This window comes from Macrosteles quadrilineatus, unplaced genomic scaffold (assembly GCF_028750875.1).
Source record: "Macrosteles quadrilineatus isolate MER2022 unplaced genomic scaffold, UCM_ALF_1.0 Scaffold_4__1_contigs__length_99947679, whole genome shotgun sequence".
NCBI lineage: Eukaryota > Metazoa > Arthropoda > Insecta > Hemiptera > Cicadellidae > Macrosteles > Macrosteles quadrilineatus.
Window position 1 is genome coordinate 47,832,568 of NW_026542597.1, and position 18,675 is coordinate 47,851,242.

General features: G+C 36.5%; 1 protein-coding gene across 1 annotated transcript in view; it reads right to left on the reverse strand.

The window, feature by feature from the left end:
- The window catches only part of LOC128992906 (uncharacterized), a 68,587-nt gene that overhangs the window by 33,275 nt on the left and 16,637 nt on the right, over positions 1-18,675 (reverse strand). Inside the window, exons 2-5 of the mRNA XM_054416651.1 lie at positions 13,281-13,516; positions 11,254-11,494; positions 5,369-5,632; positions 311-451 (exon numbers count right to left, since the gene is read on the reverse strand). Of these exons, the coding sequence (XP_054272626.1) occupies positions 311-451; positions 5,369-5,632; positions 11,254-11,494; positions 13,281-13,516 (882 nt within the window). The remainder of the gene's footprint in view (positions 1-310; positions 452-5,368; positions 5,633-11,253; positions 11,495-13,280; positions 13,517-18,675) is intronic.

Here is an 18,675-nt window from a genome sequence, read left to right on the forward strand (position 1 = left end):
TAGACCAATAAAGGTTTATTGTCCGTGGTATAACTAAACTGGCATAATTACTTTAAATTTTATATGGTTAACAGTGTACCAAATTTGTACACTGAAATAAACTTAAGTGCTTTAAACACTAGGATTTAGCTTAATTTAACTATTGGTTTAGTGTAAAATGCTTTAGGTATTAAGAATAAGAAACCAAAAAGTCATTCATCAGAGTATCAGAATCATCCGAAACGAGAACTTTATATCAGATTTAGCTAAGGGAACACTATCCCTCAGGTATCAGGACATCTGTAGAAGTAAGGAGCTGAGCTTTTCTTCATCGGTGAATTCCAACCCTAACTGTAGAGATACAAGGGACCTTGGTCCAGTGGACACATTGACTCCTTCTCTGGTCGAACCTCATGCCCTTGGGACACAGGAACGACTCCTTCTGTCCAGTGGTATGGCACAGGTGGAAAACCTGAAACAGGAAATTATATTGAGTCGCTAATGTACTGAATGGGGAGATAGGTTTTGCCCTAGACAGTGATAGCTGTTGGACAGTTTCCCAACGAACCATTTTGGAGCCCCTGTATTGTTTGATACAAATTAAAATAAATCATTGGTCTTCTATACATATTTGATATACGAAGTAATAAAAATCTACATTATTATTTTAATTGAGCGTGTAGTTGGGACAACGACATAGAAGTGTTGTTTATTTACGTCTTCCAGGTTTCCTCAGTTTGATGACCTATCAAAACCGAACAACAAAAATACTGTACTTGGCTCATTAATAAAGAAACGTGTGTGACATTTTTAAATTGTTAATAACACAGTATAAACAAGAAACTAAAATTGGCTTGACTTTTTCAACTAACAACAACACTACATTATATTGTTGTGTATTATATATGATCATTTTCCTTTCCTCATGTTCGTGATATGTACTCACAGAAAATCATACACGATAAGGTACATAGTTGTGAATATGTTATATACTGTACTAATAAAATTATGTTTCATTTAAGTCGTGCTTACAATATGATCTCTTAATATCTGAATCATGTTTCCTAAATAGAATAACTTTCTCTTCTATAATTAATTGTCACCAAGTGTTTCGAATTTTAAATACTCTCTGTCCCTTTCTCCCATCAATTAAAGGTTTCATCGGCCCCATGATAACAGGCACAGAAGAATTATTACTCAGCTCTCAGCAGTTTGCATTTTCAATGACAGTACGAGCAGACATAGGATGAGTTACAGTTTGGAACACTCCTTCTACCGCCCACTTTGAGAAAGTACCATCTTCATGCAATAGTACAGACACTGTTATACTGACGCTGTAAATACGCCATATCTGCTGTAACACCATGAATTATACTTCCTTTCTAACACGCTCGCTGCTGTAACATGGATAAGATGTCTTGTCAAAGCTCTCATCTTATTGACTAGCTTTGTTATGGTGTAAAGCTCACTTTTATTGCGATTGATCGTAAGGAATTATTGCCTCCACCTTGAGGCTTCTTTTGAGACTACTTTCCGATTGTTGCGTCTCCTTGTAGGCATTGTATAATCAGAGAGTTTATGCGTTTCTTCAGTCATTAACTTTAAGTGACTTCCTTAGACACTTTTAGTGACTATAGTTCGGCCGCTTAGAAAACGACCTGCGCGCTAATGCTAAACCAATGCTGGAGGAGGTCGCTTTCTAAGCGGCCGAACTATAGCTATAAATTTGAGCTGTGCTTGAATATACATAGTTTTTGAACTCAAAATACATTTTGCCGTCTATGAGAATCATATTCAAAGAACCAAAGACTTTGGGAACAATTAACGAATAGTTGAACTAGTTGACATTAATTGTTGTTCCACTATTTTAAACATAGTACCTATTTATAACTTGTTTGACATTTTCTGCCGTTGTTTGTAACTTGTGTTTTTCGGTCGATAATACTGTTTGCAATCTAAAAATACCCCCACCGCAGCTAACCTGCAGACTAAGCAAATTTCAACTGATCTGATAACATTTTTTTCTCCATAATAATAACATGGGGATTTTAAATTTACGTGACCTACGGTAATAGCTTATTCCTTATATGAAAAATTCGCTTAAATAAAATGTAAAGCTTAACTAGACATAAATTAAGTTTGCAAATCTAAAAACTGGTATCCTCACAGGAATTTGTTTTACACCTCATCGCAGTGTTTGACCACGGAGGTGTTGAATGTAATATGAACATAGTAATTTTATGCACGGTCAAGAGAGTATTTTTTATATTTCTTTGGTGAGTTTGGGAGGAACATAAAATTATGAGTTCAACTAAATTGAGATTAAAGAAGAGATTTTGTTACTTTCCTAACACAGTAACTAATTCCAGAACAGATTAAATGGTACACAAGTAATACATCAATTTACAGAATTGCTCTAAAAAATGTTAAAAGGTGAACATAATAATAATAGCATTGCCTCAAAAATCGAAAAATGTCCTATCCCTGGAACAATCCTCTTAAAATCAATCTTAAATTCTAGACGTCACCAATAATATAAATGTATTCCCTAATTTATGTCCGCAGTAACACGATAAGCTTGCATATTAAATAGCTCAGAACCCAGAACCTTACATCACGACTCATTTAAACTTCATGTGCTCCAGGTGGATTTATTAGGCAGACATTTCCCGTAGTTGACAGCGGCGCGGGTGTTTCCGCTCTCTAATGTAAGTGGTCTCTAGTCTCTACAAGTCTCTGAATGATGTCTCCGAGTCTCTACACTCCACGGTCACCGTCGCCCTGCTGGAGCTCTCACTCCATACACTCCACAACTCCACTCAGCAGGGTCAAGGGTCGTGAAACTCCTTCATCTGTCTTCGCCGCCGGCATAATTAACATTCTAACCACACCCACCTGTCTCCATATTTACTTAGTGATTACAGCTTACTTATGCTGTATAATTGCAGTTTTGCTTTGCTTTCCGTATTTGAGATGGTCATATGGCGTCTTCCTATGTTAGAGCATAGGTGCAATAGTTTATCTTAAAGAGGTGTTCGTTTTGTCTTTGAAAAATTTTTACTGTTGAAGCACTAAAATGGATTGTTGTGATTGCCGTTTTATACCATTTTTGCCGTGTGACTTTAATGAATCTAAACTTAGTATTTGACACAACAGTCTTGCTATACGTTCCATAGATAGAGTGCGAATTTGATTAATAAAAAGACTGCATGCTCGAACACAAGACTTCGAGGAGGGGTGATCGATTCACTACCATTTGAAATAAAAAGATATTTTTATGGTAAGCTAAATACATAACCATACACAGGAGACATTGCATTTGTAACGCCTGAGACGAAGGATATTAAGATTGGTTCAGCGTGAATGTTCACTTCAACAATTATAAGGGATACAATTAAAAATACTAAATCCATCCAAATTAATCTAATTTAACTAGCAATATATTTTACTATCTATTCACATATGAATTTTTTATTTGACTGATAAGATTGGAACAGCATTAATTCTGTTACGCCAGAAGAATCATAGGCTCTTGGGTTAATGAATCTAAAGTCATTTATACTACACAAAACAGACTACTGATTTTTGTTCATTATAACATAATCTTATTAAAGGGCCCTTAAGGACTGAGGCCACCTGCACGGGTCACAAAGAACGCTATTATTCAACGGTCTACAAGAGAGTGCTAGTTCCTAGAGGAGGACCTGAGATGACGTCACAGTTCGCACATTACTCAGCTGTTTGTAGCCAGACGGGTGAAAGGTGGAAACACAAGAGTCCAACCATATTTATTCTCCTGAATTAATCTTTGACCTGGAATATTTCCTGTGGCCACAACTTAAGTTTAGTAAAAGTGGACTTGAGAAATTAAAGTAAAATGAGGTGTTAGAAAATTATGTATTTAAGGATAATCGAAGGAGCAGTGTCGACATTTTTCTTTTACCAGAGAATCTGGTATAAGATTACAGACTGTAAAAATAAAATAGCATTGACAGTGTATTTAGTTTTTTTTCTATCAAACTAAGGCACTATACAGAATTTAGTGTAATGAAAAAATATATAAAATTAAAAATCGATATTCGTCTGTGGTGGTTCAAAATAGTAAAAAGTGGAAACCAGTAAATTCAAGAAGGGGTTTATGGATAACATTGAGGTGATGAATGTACGTGTTTTTTCCTAACATAGTATCATATTTCATTAGGACTAAATAGTGAAGACTACAGTATATCAACATAAAATAATGCACCAAATGGAATCCTCCTCGGATAAAACGTTGATTCTTGGAATGTTTTGTTAACTGAACTTGATATAAAAGTTTATATTTTCCTTCCACTCAAACATTTGTATGCTCCACTGAAACCAACTAATGCTAAGTAATCGTCTTCAATTTCCTTTAGATGTTTTCACGCAAATCATCACCAAAGGACAGCTGAAATCCAAAATTACACCCCTAAAACATTAAACAAAACTGTTTGATTATTGCTTTCAAAATAGCCAATCTTGGGCCGACCGCAGATATGATCGTGATAACATCACTCCAGGTACAATACGGTCCGTGGAGACGTGGAGAAAGCAAGGAAAGTGTTGCGATTGTCAAGTCTTGAAATACGCAAACAATCACCAATTGGGGAACTCGAGAGATCTGAAGACCAATGTGTGTCGGATCACGCAGCAAAACACTATACTGAACACTTCCACAGATATCTGAAGAGGACAAAGTCCTTGAAGAGACCAAGGGGGCGACCCCCTGAAACTTGAAGATCACGTTACATCAATGAACGGTACTACTGATGACCAAAGCATCTCCATGACCAAACGTAGGGGATTGAACCTGCAAAAGTTTTAGTATCCAGTTGGTACCCCACAGTTGATAATTTAAAATATACCATTTTGATCTTTTCAACAGCAGTTCTAAACTCATTCATCCAAGTTTGTGTAAATTAATATTAGGGAAGACTTTTGTATGTACTTTTCTATGAATGCTGCCTGGCTTGTGTATTAAGATTATTATGATATGGACGGAAAATATCATTTTTTAAATAGTCTGGTACGGAAGTATGTTCCTTGTCCCTACTACCCCAGCACATCTAGTGCTAGTGACACGGGGCCAAAATCACAGTATAGGGGTCGAGATCGTCTTCATAAAATAAATGGACTCCGAAAATGAAATAAAACTTTTATATAAATTTCCATTTTTGTATAACCTAACTTAACCTAACCCCTATATCTGTGGTTTTGGCGTGGTGTCACTAGCCGAGTGGTTATAGTGCAAGCCTTCAACTATGAAACTGTCTGTTTTAATTCCAGAGTTCTGGGCATTAACAGTTGAAGAATTTAAACAAGTTACATAAAATGTCACAGATAGCAATGGAACTTCAAACTTGCCCACCTGACAGCTGGTTTCCGCGTCAGCCACCATCTTGCCCTTGTCTGAGCCGCAAACAAACGTAGTAGCGGGTATGGCAGTAAGGCCAGGATACTGCCCGGTACTGGGCAACTGCATGAGGTACTGCCCAGTGCTGCTTGGCTGGGCAGTATGTTGGCTAGTGCTGGGTGACTGGTGCTGGGTTGAGCTCACCACCGGCTTGCGCCCCGCCTGGCGGAGAAACCGAGACGGCGTCTCGTCGAACAGGTGGCCGAAGCCTGTCCATATCTGAAAGAAAAACGGATTTGTCACTCAAAATAGATAGACGACACAAATAAATCAACTAAAATGTGGAAACCTTGCAGGAAAATAAAATATAAAATTATTAGAGGGATTTTATAACCCTATCCCCTACCATATTGTAACTGTTTTTATAACCAAGGTTGTGCCATCTGCTAGCTGGAAAGTAGTTTTATTTTAACTATTCAAATCTCTACTAATCTTTTTTACAACTACCAATCAATCAAATTTTTCACAACCATAACAACAGATAACAAATTACACCAGTTTAGTATTAGCAGATTTCTGGTGCTGGTGTTCTATCCAGAAAAAATATCCTTACTATTTGTGATCATGAAATCTTCTTTCTAGAGTGTTTTGTGTACTGCAGTGCGCTCTGATGTCACCAGAAATACTAGTTTAAGGCCAGTCTATTAAAAGCAAAATTCAATAGGTAATTTGTACTCATAAAAGAAGAAAATACGAAGTGAAACAAGAATAGAAAGAGACGGAAGGTCTACATAAAAACTCTGTATTTATCTGTTATTAAATGTACAAATGTCGTCACTGTAAGCACTACTGTCTGAGTCACCTTGTAAACGAAATACAGACTGACCTAAGTATTATCAATTCAACATTTGGAAATTACAACTCGTAAACCCCGTAGGTTAAAAGCTCCCAACAGACAACACTGTCCGAATCACTCATAGCTCACGGCTAATTTAACCCACGCCACCTTGTTGCTCGCTGAACAGTTTCAACACAATATTAATGAAACCCATTTGCGTTGGGTGGCGCAAACGAATTTACAAAACGCAAATAGTCGTTGGATAACTCATCGTAGCGTGTCGCGTCGGTCAGCAGATGAAATTCACTTTGTGATACGAAAACAGCGCAATTGTTGTTCTTATGTAGGCGAGGGATTGGAGCGAAAGTGAGGACTATTACAGTGGATAGCTTCCTATAGATAATCGTACACCCGCGCCGCTTCTCCCCTCTCACTCTGGACGGTGAGTACAGTAGTCTACTGCGACTGCGCAGTGTTGATGACATATGCTCCAGCTGAGAGTGCGCTGTAGTCATGCGTGATGCTATCCTACTAATATTATAAATGAGAAAGTTTGGATGTATGGATGTATGGATGTATGTTTGTGACAAGTGAACGCGAAAAATACTGGTCGGATTGGGCAGAAATTTGGCATGATGATAGCTCACATTCCCGATTAACATATAGGCATATTCTTATTTCAAAAATCCTTTCGGGCTCCGCCCCAGTGGCTCTGGAGTTTCCCATGTTAACCTTATGAGAAATGGAATTATTGAATCTTAACAGCTGTTTCAATTAAACAAGTTGGTTCTGTTCTATGATGTTCAATAGCATTAAAGTTACAAGGATTACCAACAGGGTGCAGCACTATTATTTCTTTTACACTTATGACATCAGCTAATTTGCAACCAAAAGGTGAGTGAGCGTAGCGAACGAACTTCAACCTGGAGGCGAGTTAGCGTAGCGAACGAGCTAACCTGAAGGCAAGTGAGCGCAGCGAACGAGCTCCAACCTAAAGGTGAGTGAGCGTAGCGAACGAGCTCCAACCTAAAGGTGAGTGAGCGTAGCGAACAAACTTCAACCAGGACGTGATTGAGCCATGCGAACGAGATAATCTTGAAAATTAAGAAGTTAAACGGGGCAAAGCCCGCGGGTTACAGCTAGTATCTTATATTTAAAACAAATCGTTTATCACGCACAGATTTCACATCATGCATCGGCATATATTTATCTACAGTCCCACTCGGCTTATACGTAAACGAAATTTGCTCCCCATGTATTTCTTGTGGGAGTCAAATTTGGGTTTTCTGGTTGTTCTACCAGAACGAATTTCATGATTGAGGTCTCAAATTGAAGGTATGCACAGACAGATTTCACATCAAACATCGGCTTATATTTTTCTACTGTACTACTCGACCAAAAACATAAATTTGATTTATTTTCGAATTCTGACTTCAATTTTAGACGTATTTCACCAGTTATAATTATAAAACCTCATATATATTTTAGTCTAAGAACCTTCAGAGAAATACCGGCTTTCATTTAAGCTATTAGTTATTCAAATCGGACGAGTTTCAAGCAATCGCAAGGTGAACAACCAACATTAAAATTATTTTTTATAAAGTGTTTCTATGATTCAAAATCAAGAGATCCAGTATTGTTTATTATTTTATATGCTTTAGACTATAAATAACCAGTAAAATTATAGGCTTTAATTTTAGCTATTGATCGTTTGAATCAGTTGAGTTCAATATACTGTATTACTCAATCAAAGTCAGCCGATTTACTGGAAGCGGGTATTATACTGTCCCATTGAAAACAACCACTGAACCACTGATCAACAAAGGGCTACCAAGCCTTTTCTCAAAGTTACTAAGCATTTTCTCAGTCGTTACCCAAACTTATTTTGTCTTGTCTGCTGGCACAGACTATAGACAACACCATGCTATCCATTGTCTGGGCGTACTGCTGGTCAAAGTCACATAAAAAGCAAGACACGGCGTTAGGTATGCAATATAGGTACAAAAGTTGCCGAGCGGGTTGCCGCCTCCGCCTTGATAATATGGCTACTAAGCTTTGTAATGTATGTGCTTTAAGCGTTGATTGTATCATAAATTAATTGACTCTTCGTTTTACTGTTTTAAAACGAACAGTAGGCCTAACTACAATTTCTAACTGACCGTAATCCAGCCAATAGATCATTTATAAATCGCAATTATTTTTCATTTATGCTTAATACTTTGACCTAGAGTAAATTTGTTATTGCAATCATTTTCTTATAATTCACTTACTTTCCAAACAAATATGTGTAGCCTACAACTCAGAGAAATCAGTTTAAGTTGAGAATGATTACTGAACAATTCTCATAGTTTTCTGCATCAAATATTTTGTAAACACATTTTCGTTTAGAATTGCTCCAAAATAGAGAGTAAAAATAACAATAAAATAGTGCCAGCTACACTTATCTTTTACTTTATGGTAATACTAGCTGTACCCACGGGCTTTGCCCCGTTTTACTTCATAAGTGAGCTCGTTCGCATGGCTCAACCACGTCCTGGTTGAAGTTCGTTCGCTACGCTCACTCACCTTTAGGTTGGAGCTCGTTCGCTGCGCTCACTTGCCTTCGGGTTAGCTCGTTCGCTACGCTAACTCACCTCCAGGTTAAAGTTCGTTCGCTACGCTCACTCACCTTTTGGTTGCAAATTAAGCTGTTGTCATAAATTTAAAAAAAATAATAGTGCTGCACCCTGTTGGTAATCCTTGTAACTTTAATGCTATTGCACATCATAGAACAGAACCAACTTGTTTAATTGAAACAGCTGTTAAGATTCATTAATTCCATTTAAATATGAGTACTCATAAGGTTAACATGGGAAACTCCAGAGCCACTGGGGCGGAGCCCGAGAGTCCGATCAGAATAAAAACAACTTAGTTTTCCTATTTAATGCCTAAAGAATCAGTGTACCAAATTTCAGCCTCCTAGGTAAATGGGAAGTGGGAGAATTAGTGATGAGTGAGTGAGTGAGTGAGTCAGTCAGTGAGGGCTTTGCCTTTTATATATATAGAATAATGAAATACTTTCAATCAAAAGTGTTATATGAACCTTGGGACTTCATTTTCATAGTGTAAACATTGTAATTCAATGATGGACAAGGGGTTAAATATTTCTGTCGTGTTTTTGTCATTTAAAACTTCTAATGAACTCCACCGTGAGAGCACACAACTATTTCCGCAGCACAAAACAGCTGTAGTTTACACAAATTATCGTTCTGATAATACACAAGAGGTAGATATTGTCACAAGTGGGATGATTAAGAATTCTCCCCCTCCCTACCATCACTTTAGTTATCTGTACAGTAATCTCATCAGTCGTTATAAATCGTTATAAATTTCGTTTTTTTTTTTTATAAATCGTGTCGTTATAAATTTTACTTAAGACCGTTTTTTAACCATTTCAATTCAGTTCTTAGAATTGAAATACATTCACTACACAGTATTGTTAAATAACAGCATTGTTTTGTTACTTTTAGTCCAGTCAAGGAATGAGGTGTAGAGTGCGTGAGCAGGTAACTAAGCGATTCCTTCAGAAACTTGTTCAGGGGGCTTAGGGTGTTAACATACCAAAAGTCCTGACTCCTAGGTGGTGAGCCAGGGGGTGGAGGGGGGAAAAAGGGGGGGAGAAAGGTACGCATTTTGGGTTTTTTGATTATATCTCGAAAACTATCAACTTTTTGTATACTATAGTAAATTATAAAATTGAAGATGATTAAATTTTCTACAAGAAAAGTATATAATGTGTTTATTTTGGTTCAACAGATTACGAGTTATAACTTATTTAATTGATATCTTATTAAAATACTCCTTCCATAAGAAATACATGTAAATTAGTATGCGAAATGGGGCGAATCCTATCCGCCCAAAGGAAATATAACTGATATTCTGGAAATCTTGACAAAATTTCCAGTAATTTGACACTTTAATCATTAAAATTGATCCAAAATTAAGGCGAGGGCGAGGTAACAAAATGTCGAGGTTTGGTGTTTTTTTATTGGAAATATAAAAAAAACCTTAAATCATCCCATTTTTAAACGCTCACCCTCGCTTTAATTTTTGACAAAATTTCATGATTAAAGTGTCAAATTACTGGAAATTTTGTCGAGATTTCCAGAATATCAGTTATATTTCCTTTGGGCGGATAGGATTCGCCCCATTTCGCATACTAATTTACATGTATTTCTTATGGAAGGAGTATTTTAATAAGATATCAATTAAATAAGTTATAACTCGTAATCTGTTGAACCAAAATAAACACATTATATACTTTTCTTGTAGAAAATTTAATCTTCTTCAATTTTATAATTTACTATAGTATACAAAAAGTTGATAGTTTTCGAGATATAATCAAAAAACCCAAAATGCGTACCTTTCTCCCCCCCTTTTTCCCCCCTCCACCCCCTGGCTCACCACCTAGGAGTCAGGACTTTTGGTATGTTAACACCCTAAGTCCCCTGAACAAGTTTCTGAAGGAATCGCTTAGTTACCTGCTCACGCACTCTACACCTACTTTTGGATCATTCATTGACTGGACTACTTTGTAGTACAAGTTTGTACCAATGAAGTTCAAGGATTGAGAGAAAATAAGTAAAATTGCAATGCGTTGAACATTAACTTATCAGCTGTTAAGGCCAATTTAATTTATTATACAATGAGTGAGTGGCTGGGACAATGAGTCGTTGCATTGCAATCAGTGGCAATGAGAGGTTATAAAAGAAAACTTAACCTCAAACGTTATGAGTAGTGATTGTTGTTAATAAAAAAAAAAACAGTCATAGGTAAAGTAGTGTACGCAACTCGTGTAATTAGCCTCTAAGACACTCATAGATGTTTTAAAGGTACTTGTCAAGGCACGTGTCTTAAGTGTCTACTGGTTTCTTAAAGACTATCTGTATGAGATCGTTACTACTATAACACCACTAGCGTTTAGTGGTGTGACTCTCCTGTTGTTTGGATTCTTCTTTAATCCCTTTCTACACGCTATCATAAACAACCTGACGTAAACCATATTTGCTATTTTGACTCTCACCGTGGCGCCAGGCAGCTGTGAGGAGTAGAGACTGTCTATATGGTTGGTGAAGGTGATGATGTCCTCGTCAGTGACGGGAGGACGGTGAGGGAACAGCGTGCGGTGAGGGATGGTGAGTGGCACCTCGATGGTTTTGTGTGGAGGGATGATGAGGCTCTGTGCGTTCCCCCAGGGTGGGCGGATGATGTAGGTGGACTCCACTAGGTTCTCGAAGGGGTAGTGACCCTCTGGTGGTGCGTACCTTGAGAGGAAACATCACATGATAATAGTTGAGAATAATTAATAGTGTAATAATTAACTGTGTAATAGTTGAAATAGTTGAGAACAAAATGGACAGCATTAAATTGGAAGGGTCATAAAAGGGATTTTAAGTCCGAAATTACCCGAAAAGATGTACGTGGTCTGTCTTTCTGAGCTGAACATTATATCTGTAGATGATCAAGGATTAATGAGAGTGGTCAACAGTTGACCAATTTTACCAGTCAGGACAACCACTTCTCAGTGCATATTAAAACCTCGTGTGACAAAAAGAAAAATGAAACAAAAGTGAACAAATTTCTTGCACTCAGCATTTGCATAATTTACTATTGAGATTGGGAATTTTGAAAAGGTTGGTTTCCATCTATCAGGAAGTGGAGTTTTGTTTTTGCTTTTGCATGGTGTAAAAATAAGTAATCGGCGAAATTTGAGCTAATCTACTGGGAAATGTCTTGCACTCCAATAAACAAACCGATCTTCACCACTGGTGATTTCAAATAAATCCATTTAAGTTACACCACATAGAAATTTGAATTATAGAGTGGGTACTGGAGCTTTCAGAGTAATATAGATACTCCGAGATCCATACGAATCACCAAGAGAATGGCAGGAGAATGTTGTAGGAAGGGAATCGCCGGTTCTTCATGGGCGAGCGCTAACTCATCGTAAACCTCAGAAGCATTCACAGATAAACCTTTGACCTCTGACCTCTGCCAGAGGACGTGGTCAGCCGGGATGACAAGGCAGTAATTCCCTCGTTACGTAGCCCAACCTATCTCTCATCTACTAGACTAGAAGCAGCGTTTGTCACTGACAGATTTGCGATTTACGTGAATTTTAGTTTCAGATGTTGCATTATTGGCTAAATTTAAGAAGTTTACTACAATGGTGCCCGATGTATTAGATACGTACGAAAACTGAGACCTATGTGCGAACTGGTTATCAGGTTGTGTTGGTTTTTAGTTAAAGTTGATTCAATTAGATTAATACATTTCAGATATTTTGTAAAGCATGGATGTTTTTCAATGCAGTAAGATACCAGCCGCATTTTAAGATTCTTCTATTTTAAATTGCATTACAATGTTAGATTGAGCAAGGTTGTTAGTGTATATTTTGTTATTTCTTATATTAATTTTAATCATTGTAGCATCAGCTGTGGTTCATATTTGTTTAGGTTTACTTTTAATTCAGCATATTAAATCATTTCATTCAGAATACAAGAACCGGTTATCTAAAATCTTATTCTATCTCATAATTTAATCTCATTATTCGACAGTTAGTTTGTCCTCAGTAGGGAATAAGTATTATTATCCTAACAGTTAATCAAATACAAGTAATTTAAATGGGAACCTAGTTCATTCTTACATTGGAAAATAAATGTTTATAGACTTAATTTTATGAGATATCAAGTGAAAATATGATGGAACTTAATTATCATCCTCTATATTGTAGTATAATTTCTTCTTTATTCCCCATGACGCCGACAACCATGGTTCGTCAAAGAAAGAATGAGTAAAGAAAGAGTGTTGAATGAATAATATAAAGCTTCATTACGAAAATCAGCTGCTTCCAGCTGCCAGTACCATTTGTTTAAAGCCCAATGATCAAGGTGTGCTGGGTTCAGGTTTGAATGTAACTGCTCGAGAGTGACACTTCTCCTCCATAGACGAATCCCAAGAGAATTAATCTCACCATAGAATAATGAGTAGACTCTATTTGTCTACTCTTTGTTCTATGCTATTCTCATCTAAGCCCACATAGTGACTCACCTGCCGTCAGGATGCTGCACCAGTTTGACTATGCTGGCTGCGATGGCAGGGTCATGTCTATGACTCGAGTGATGACTCTCTCGATGACGCTGCTGCAGCAGTACTCCGTCAGGAACGCTGATTCCCTCCTTGTTGAGTCGGTTCAGCGCCAGGCGGTCCGTGCGGAACGCGTCCTCAGGGATCTTGCCACCCATGTGGGGTGACACTTGCTCCCGGAAAATCTGACGTTTGTGTGCCTGGAACATGGGAATGGGGATTAGTGTTGATAATAGTGTGATTGATGTTTGTAACTGAACAGGATAATTCGATTTATTATTTCATTTGAAGATAGTACGATGGTACAAATGGATTATTTTTTTACATGAAGCTCTTTTGGTCAATGTTTATTTCCTTTTGGCGAACAACAAAATTACAGTGTAATAATGTTGCTGGTTGTGATTTTTTAAGTGATGGTACTTTGGCATTACATGTACCGACTACACCTAATAATTATAACCTGACCTAAACTATCCTAACCTAACTTAACCTAACCTAACGGTGGACTATGTTTTAGGCTAGGTTAGGTTAGGAAGATATTGTTATTTAAACTAATTAAAATCTTATTTAGAGGTTGATTTATCGGTGTGGTCGGTATAATACCAAAGTACCTAAGTGATAAAAAAAATATATATTCATTTTAATGGAAATATTTCAATTTTTTTTATTACAAGGACGATGATTGGCAATATACGGGCAGAACTTGAATTACCATAATAGGGCTACTCAATTCATCTATGCATTCGTTGGAATTTTTGAAGGAAAAACACAAATAGCCGAAGTATGAAAACACTTTAGAACAGACCACTATGAACAGGGGCATCTGTTATGCAGAATTATTTACCAATCAATTTGAGAATCTCCCACGATATTATATTTCTTATTTTCAAAACACACAGCCCTAATTTACAATCAGGAATGTGAAAAAGTTATGACGAAGATGCTGCTGCAACGTCTGCCCACTCGCACGCGCCGCCTGGTCTAGTTTCGTAATTTGATTAATGGCTTCAGTTGTGTTTAGGCACAATTACGTCAGCCTTGCTCGTCTTGCTGACAACTCTATTACTCTGTCATCAGTCTAACAACGCCCAAACATCATTAGTTCTTCATTTAGACTGACTTCGACGTGAATAGACACTGTCATTAGTCATTGGATTGCAATTGCGTTAGATCTTTTCTTTTTGTTCATATCGTATTGCAATAAGATAATCGCCTGATGTAATCTACATAGGTTTTACATTAGGTAATTTTCAATATTTAAATGAATTTGAATTAAGATAGAACATAGAACTTACTTTAAGTATGGAATTTAAAAGTTCTGCGCTCAAATTATGATTTGACCCTGGTTCGGGCATTCAGCTTGGAGTTCAAAGTACTTTTGGGAAGTCCAGCTTGTTCAAAATATAGTGGCGTCTTCTAAGCTCAATAACGCATACAAAACGGAGTCACTCAGTGATTATATCTATATGATAACAATATCAGGACGAAAAGACTTTCCATGGAAGAAATAACGTAATAAAAAATACAAAGATATTAAGTGATGGTAACAAACGTACAGGTAATAACAACAAATCAAATTTGATCAATGCTTCAAAGTAAATTTGTAAAGACACTATATGGCTAAAGGGAGTTCGGAGACCTTGAAGATACAAATCCGCTCTTTAACAACTACACCAGCTGTTCCCTATTATTCAAATGATAGCATTACGATGTTTCTGTTGTTACATAAACTCACTACTCTCACTTACAATGCTTGAGTCTCTACACTGTAAGGAGATATAGTACTAATTTCTAGTCGAGGGAGTAATATTATTTTAAACCAAGGAAACGACCAAACACGTTTCCATCATAAAATATGATATCACTCTTGAGCTAAACCTGTAATGATCTCAAATTCGGTTAGCTAAGTTATCAGCTAAAACATTATCAGATCATGAAACCCGTTGTTGTTCAGATGTTTTGTGCAAAACGAGGACACGTGAACCAAGAACCGATTTCCTTTTTCCTAAACGCTTACTCAGATCAGCAGCAGCCCAAAAAAGAAGCCTAAATCGTTTGATTGAGTAATAACCCCTCGTTTAGTTTAATTTCGTCAGCTTAATCCTGAAATCGCCTAAGCTCAAAAGAACATGGATCGAAAGTCACCTTGTCATCTGCAGGGGATTATCCTACACGACCAGCATAAAACGTTAAACACTCGACCCAGTGTTTATATTCGAGTCCATTCGTGAGAGGTGAATCGTAAGATCGGGACTGGTTCTTTTACGAGATTAGCTCCTCTGTTGCGTCAGAACGACCAGTTACGTTAGACAATAAAGATGAGAGCACAGCCTCCTATTAATTGACAGGAACTATACGCCAGAGTGGGCTGACTAGGGTTGGGAGTTGCGGCAAGTAAATTGGAGGATCACACGAACCGGTTGTAAAATTAAACTAAACAACAGACCGTCAAATGAGCTGTAAGCGGGAACAATTGTTATGAGGTGTTGTGTTTTGTTCAGATAAGTGGAGAGAGAAACACGTTGGTTTTCTTAAGTCACTTAGTTGCTGACTGATGCAGAAAAAGTCTTTGACAACAGAGTTGGTGTCTGTGTAAATTGTAATTAATTAACTACACAATTGTCATTTTTTACGTTTTTCGAATTGGAAAGTTCCCTGGTTTTGTTCCAGTCTAACGCACCAATCTCTACAAACAACCTTTGACCATCACAACTCTAACGTGACCTATCATCATTTTAATTGATTGACAAAGGAAATATTTTGAGTCCAGAATCGGCCTCGTTAGTACTTGGACCAGCAGCCTTAAAGTTTGAAGGCAAGCAGTAGACCTATAACCATTTGATAAGTGGCAACTTTTTATGGACATTCTAAACTATGGATATTGTTAAGTAACACCAAGTGGTTTGAACTATTTACACCTTAAGGTTTTTTGTAATACCATACACCAAACAAAAACAAAGAAAATAATCTAACTCGGTCGGTTCAGTTATCATACTCCGAACAATACGATTAATTTGGGTTTACCTTAAAATTATTTTATTTACTCAAGTCTTGCAAGTTTCTATTGTAACAAATTTAAATGAACGAATTCAATTTCAATCAAAGGTGAGAAAAAATATTATATTTTTATGTTGATAATGTGTCGTTAGGTTGGCAAGTTGACCCTGTAGGTTTGAAACATTAGATTTATTTTAGACTAGACCACATTTCTAAATATTTAACTTCTAGGTTCACCACTGGAGCCTGGAATCCAGAGTGTTGCCATGTAGCACCGTGGAAATGGAGAAAGTAGTAAACAAAATCGGACGTGATATTGGTATTTGAATTGCCATTGTGGACATGCTTTCCAAACCTCTACGTTTGGGAGATTGGTAGAGAAAGATATAATAGACGAAAGAAAGATTATTTTTTAAATATTAAATTAATTGAAAGTGGCTTATTACAGCTCTAACGTGATCTTTTGTGACTTATAATCATTTTAATTGCTTGACAAATGAAATATTTTGAGACCAGAATCGGCCTATTTAGTACTCAAACCAGCAACCTTCAGGGTGAAATTTCATTAGTTTGTGTATATTTATTAGTTCGTGGTTTGGGTAATTGTTTGCGCAATCCTTTCAATCTCTGACATGCCATCGTTATAATAAAAAACTAGTGTCCCTGTTGCTCGAATTCGAGCAATTGCTAAGTATTAAAGGCGTTATTTTAAAACGAATAACAGTCATAATTTCTTATGACTTTAAAAGATTCGACTCAAAGATTTTGGAAATACTCATGATGTAGGTACATAACAGATCGATATAATCACAATTTCTTGTAAATATCTTATAATTTTTTTAAAAGCTGATCTTTTTTTTTAGTGTTTTCTACAAATAGCCTTACTCATAGCCGCATTAGGCTGCCCATAATAACATTACAAATTTTAAAAAAACATTTCTATTTCTTCTCCTCGGTGGTGTTCAATGACTTTCCTATGTTTCCATAGTTTGCAAATGGCCTCTTTCAATGATTAATAAGAAATGCAGCACAGTGTTAATTCAGTTTTCTTTTAGCGAATTTCCCATATAGGGAATAAGCTATTACCGTAGTACTCATGGTAAGACCTGGACGCGGGACCGATTTTTTTTTTCGTTTTGAGGTCCCTAGAGGCCAAAAACACCATCCGTTCAAATTCATATATATATATATATATATATATTTATATATTTATATATATATATATATATATATATATATATATGTGTCCGTCAGCACGATAACTCGAGCAAAAATGATCCGATTTGGATGAAATTTGGTACAAACGTGTAAACGTACGTTTATTCGAACGAGTTCGCGATCCAGCATGATCGGACCATGGGAACGGGGGTTTACGGGGGGTTTTATGGGGTAAAAATAGGTTTTTCCTATTTTTGACCCAAAAAACATAAAATTTAGCAATTTCTTTCCAAACCATTTTGTAGAGCTTAAAAAAAACAAATAATTTAGTATATTGAAGCGTTATTATGCGCCTAGTAGTTACGGAGAAAATTCCAAAAAATTGTAAATTTAAAATTCCCATGTTATTCTTATGGAGAATAAGTAAACTGTTGTAGTTTGCTTGTTTGTGAACATATTTTGATCAAATTTGGAAAATGTTTTTATTTCTCACTACCTATTCACATTTTACAAAAAAAAAGTTTTACCCTCCCTGATGCAGCAAACCTAAGTACTTGTTAAACTAATTCTATTTAAATCAAGAATAAATGTTATATTTTTAAGTAGACATTTCAGTGTAAATCCAATCAGTCAAATGGAAATTCGCTTAGTCTGCAGGTTTGCTGCGGCGGGGGTATTTAAGATATCAATTTATCCAGGCTCTCTCGCTTTTTTCCATTGTAATATTTACGCCAACCCAAATTTAAAACGGTAAACATTTCATTTCAACCAAGTCAGTAAATGTTTGTAGCAAACTGTTAAATTAGCAAAATTATTGACTGTTTACAATAATTAACATATGTTCTTCTCACTTTCAATTTCTGACAACAGCTGGAGTTTCATAACAATTTTTGTTTCCCATGTTAATCTTATGGAGAAATACGAAAGGGCCCCAGGGCTTCACTCTCTAATTATTTCCCTAAAAAGAAAGTTTCCTGCACAACTTCACGTTACGCTCTTTCCAATGAGACCAAGAACATGTCAATCGGTTCAGTAGTTTCGGAGGAGTAATTGTCACAAAAAACCTGCTTGCGTATTAAATAAGTAATATAGATCATTTATAAAAAAAAACTTTTTTTTAAATAAAACCTTTTTAAACGCACTAAAAAGTAGAAAATAATTTATAAATATGTGGGGAGTATAAATACTTGTAAGATTTAAAAAG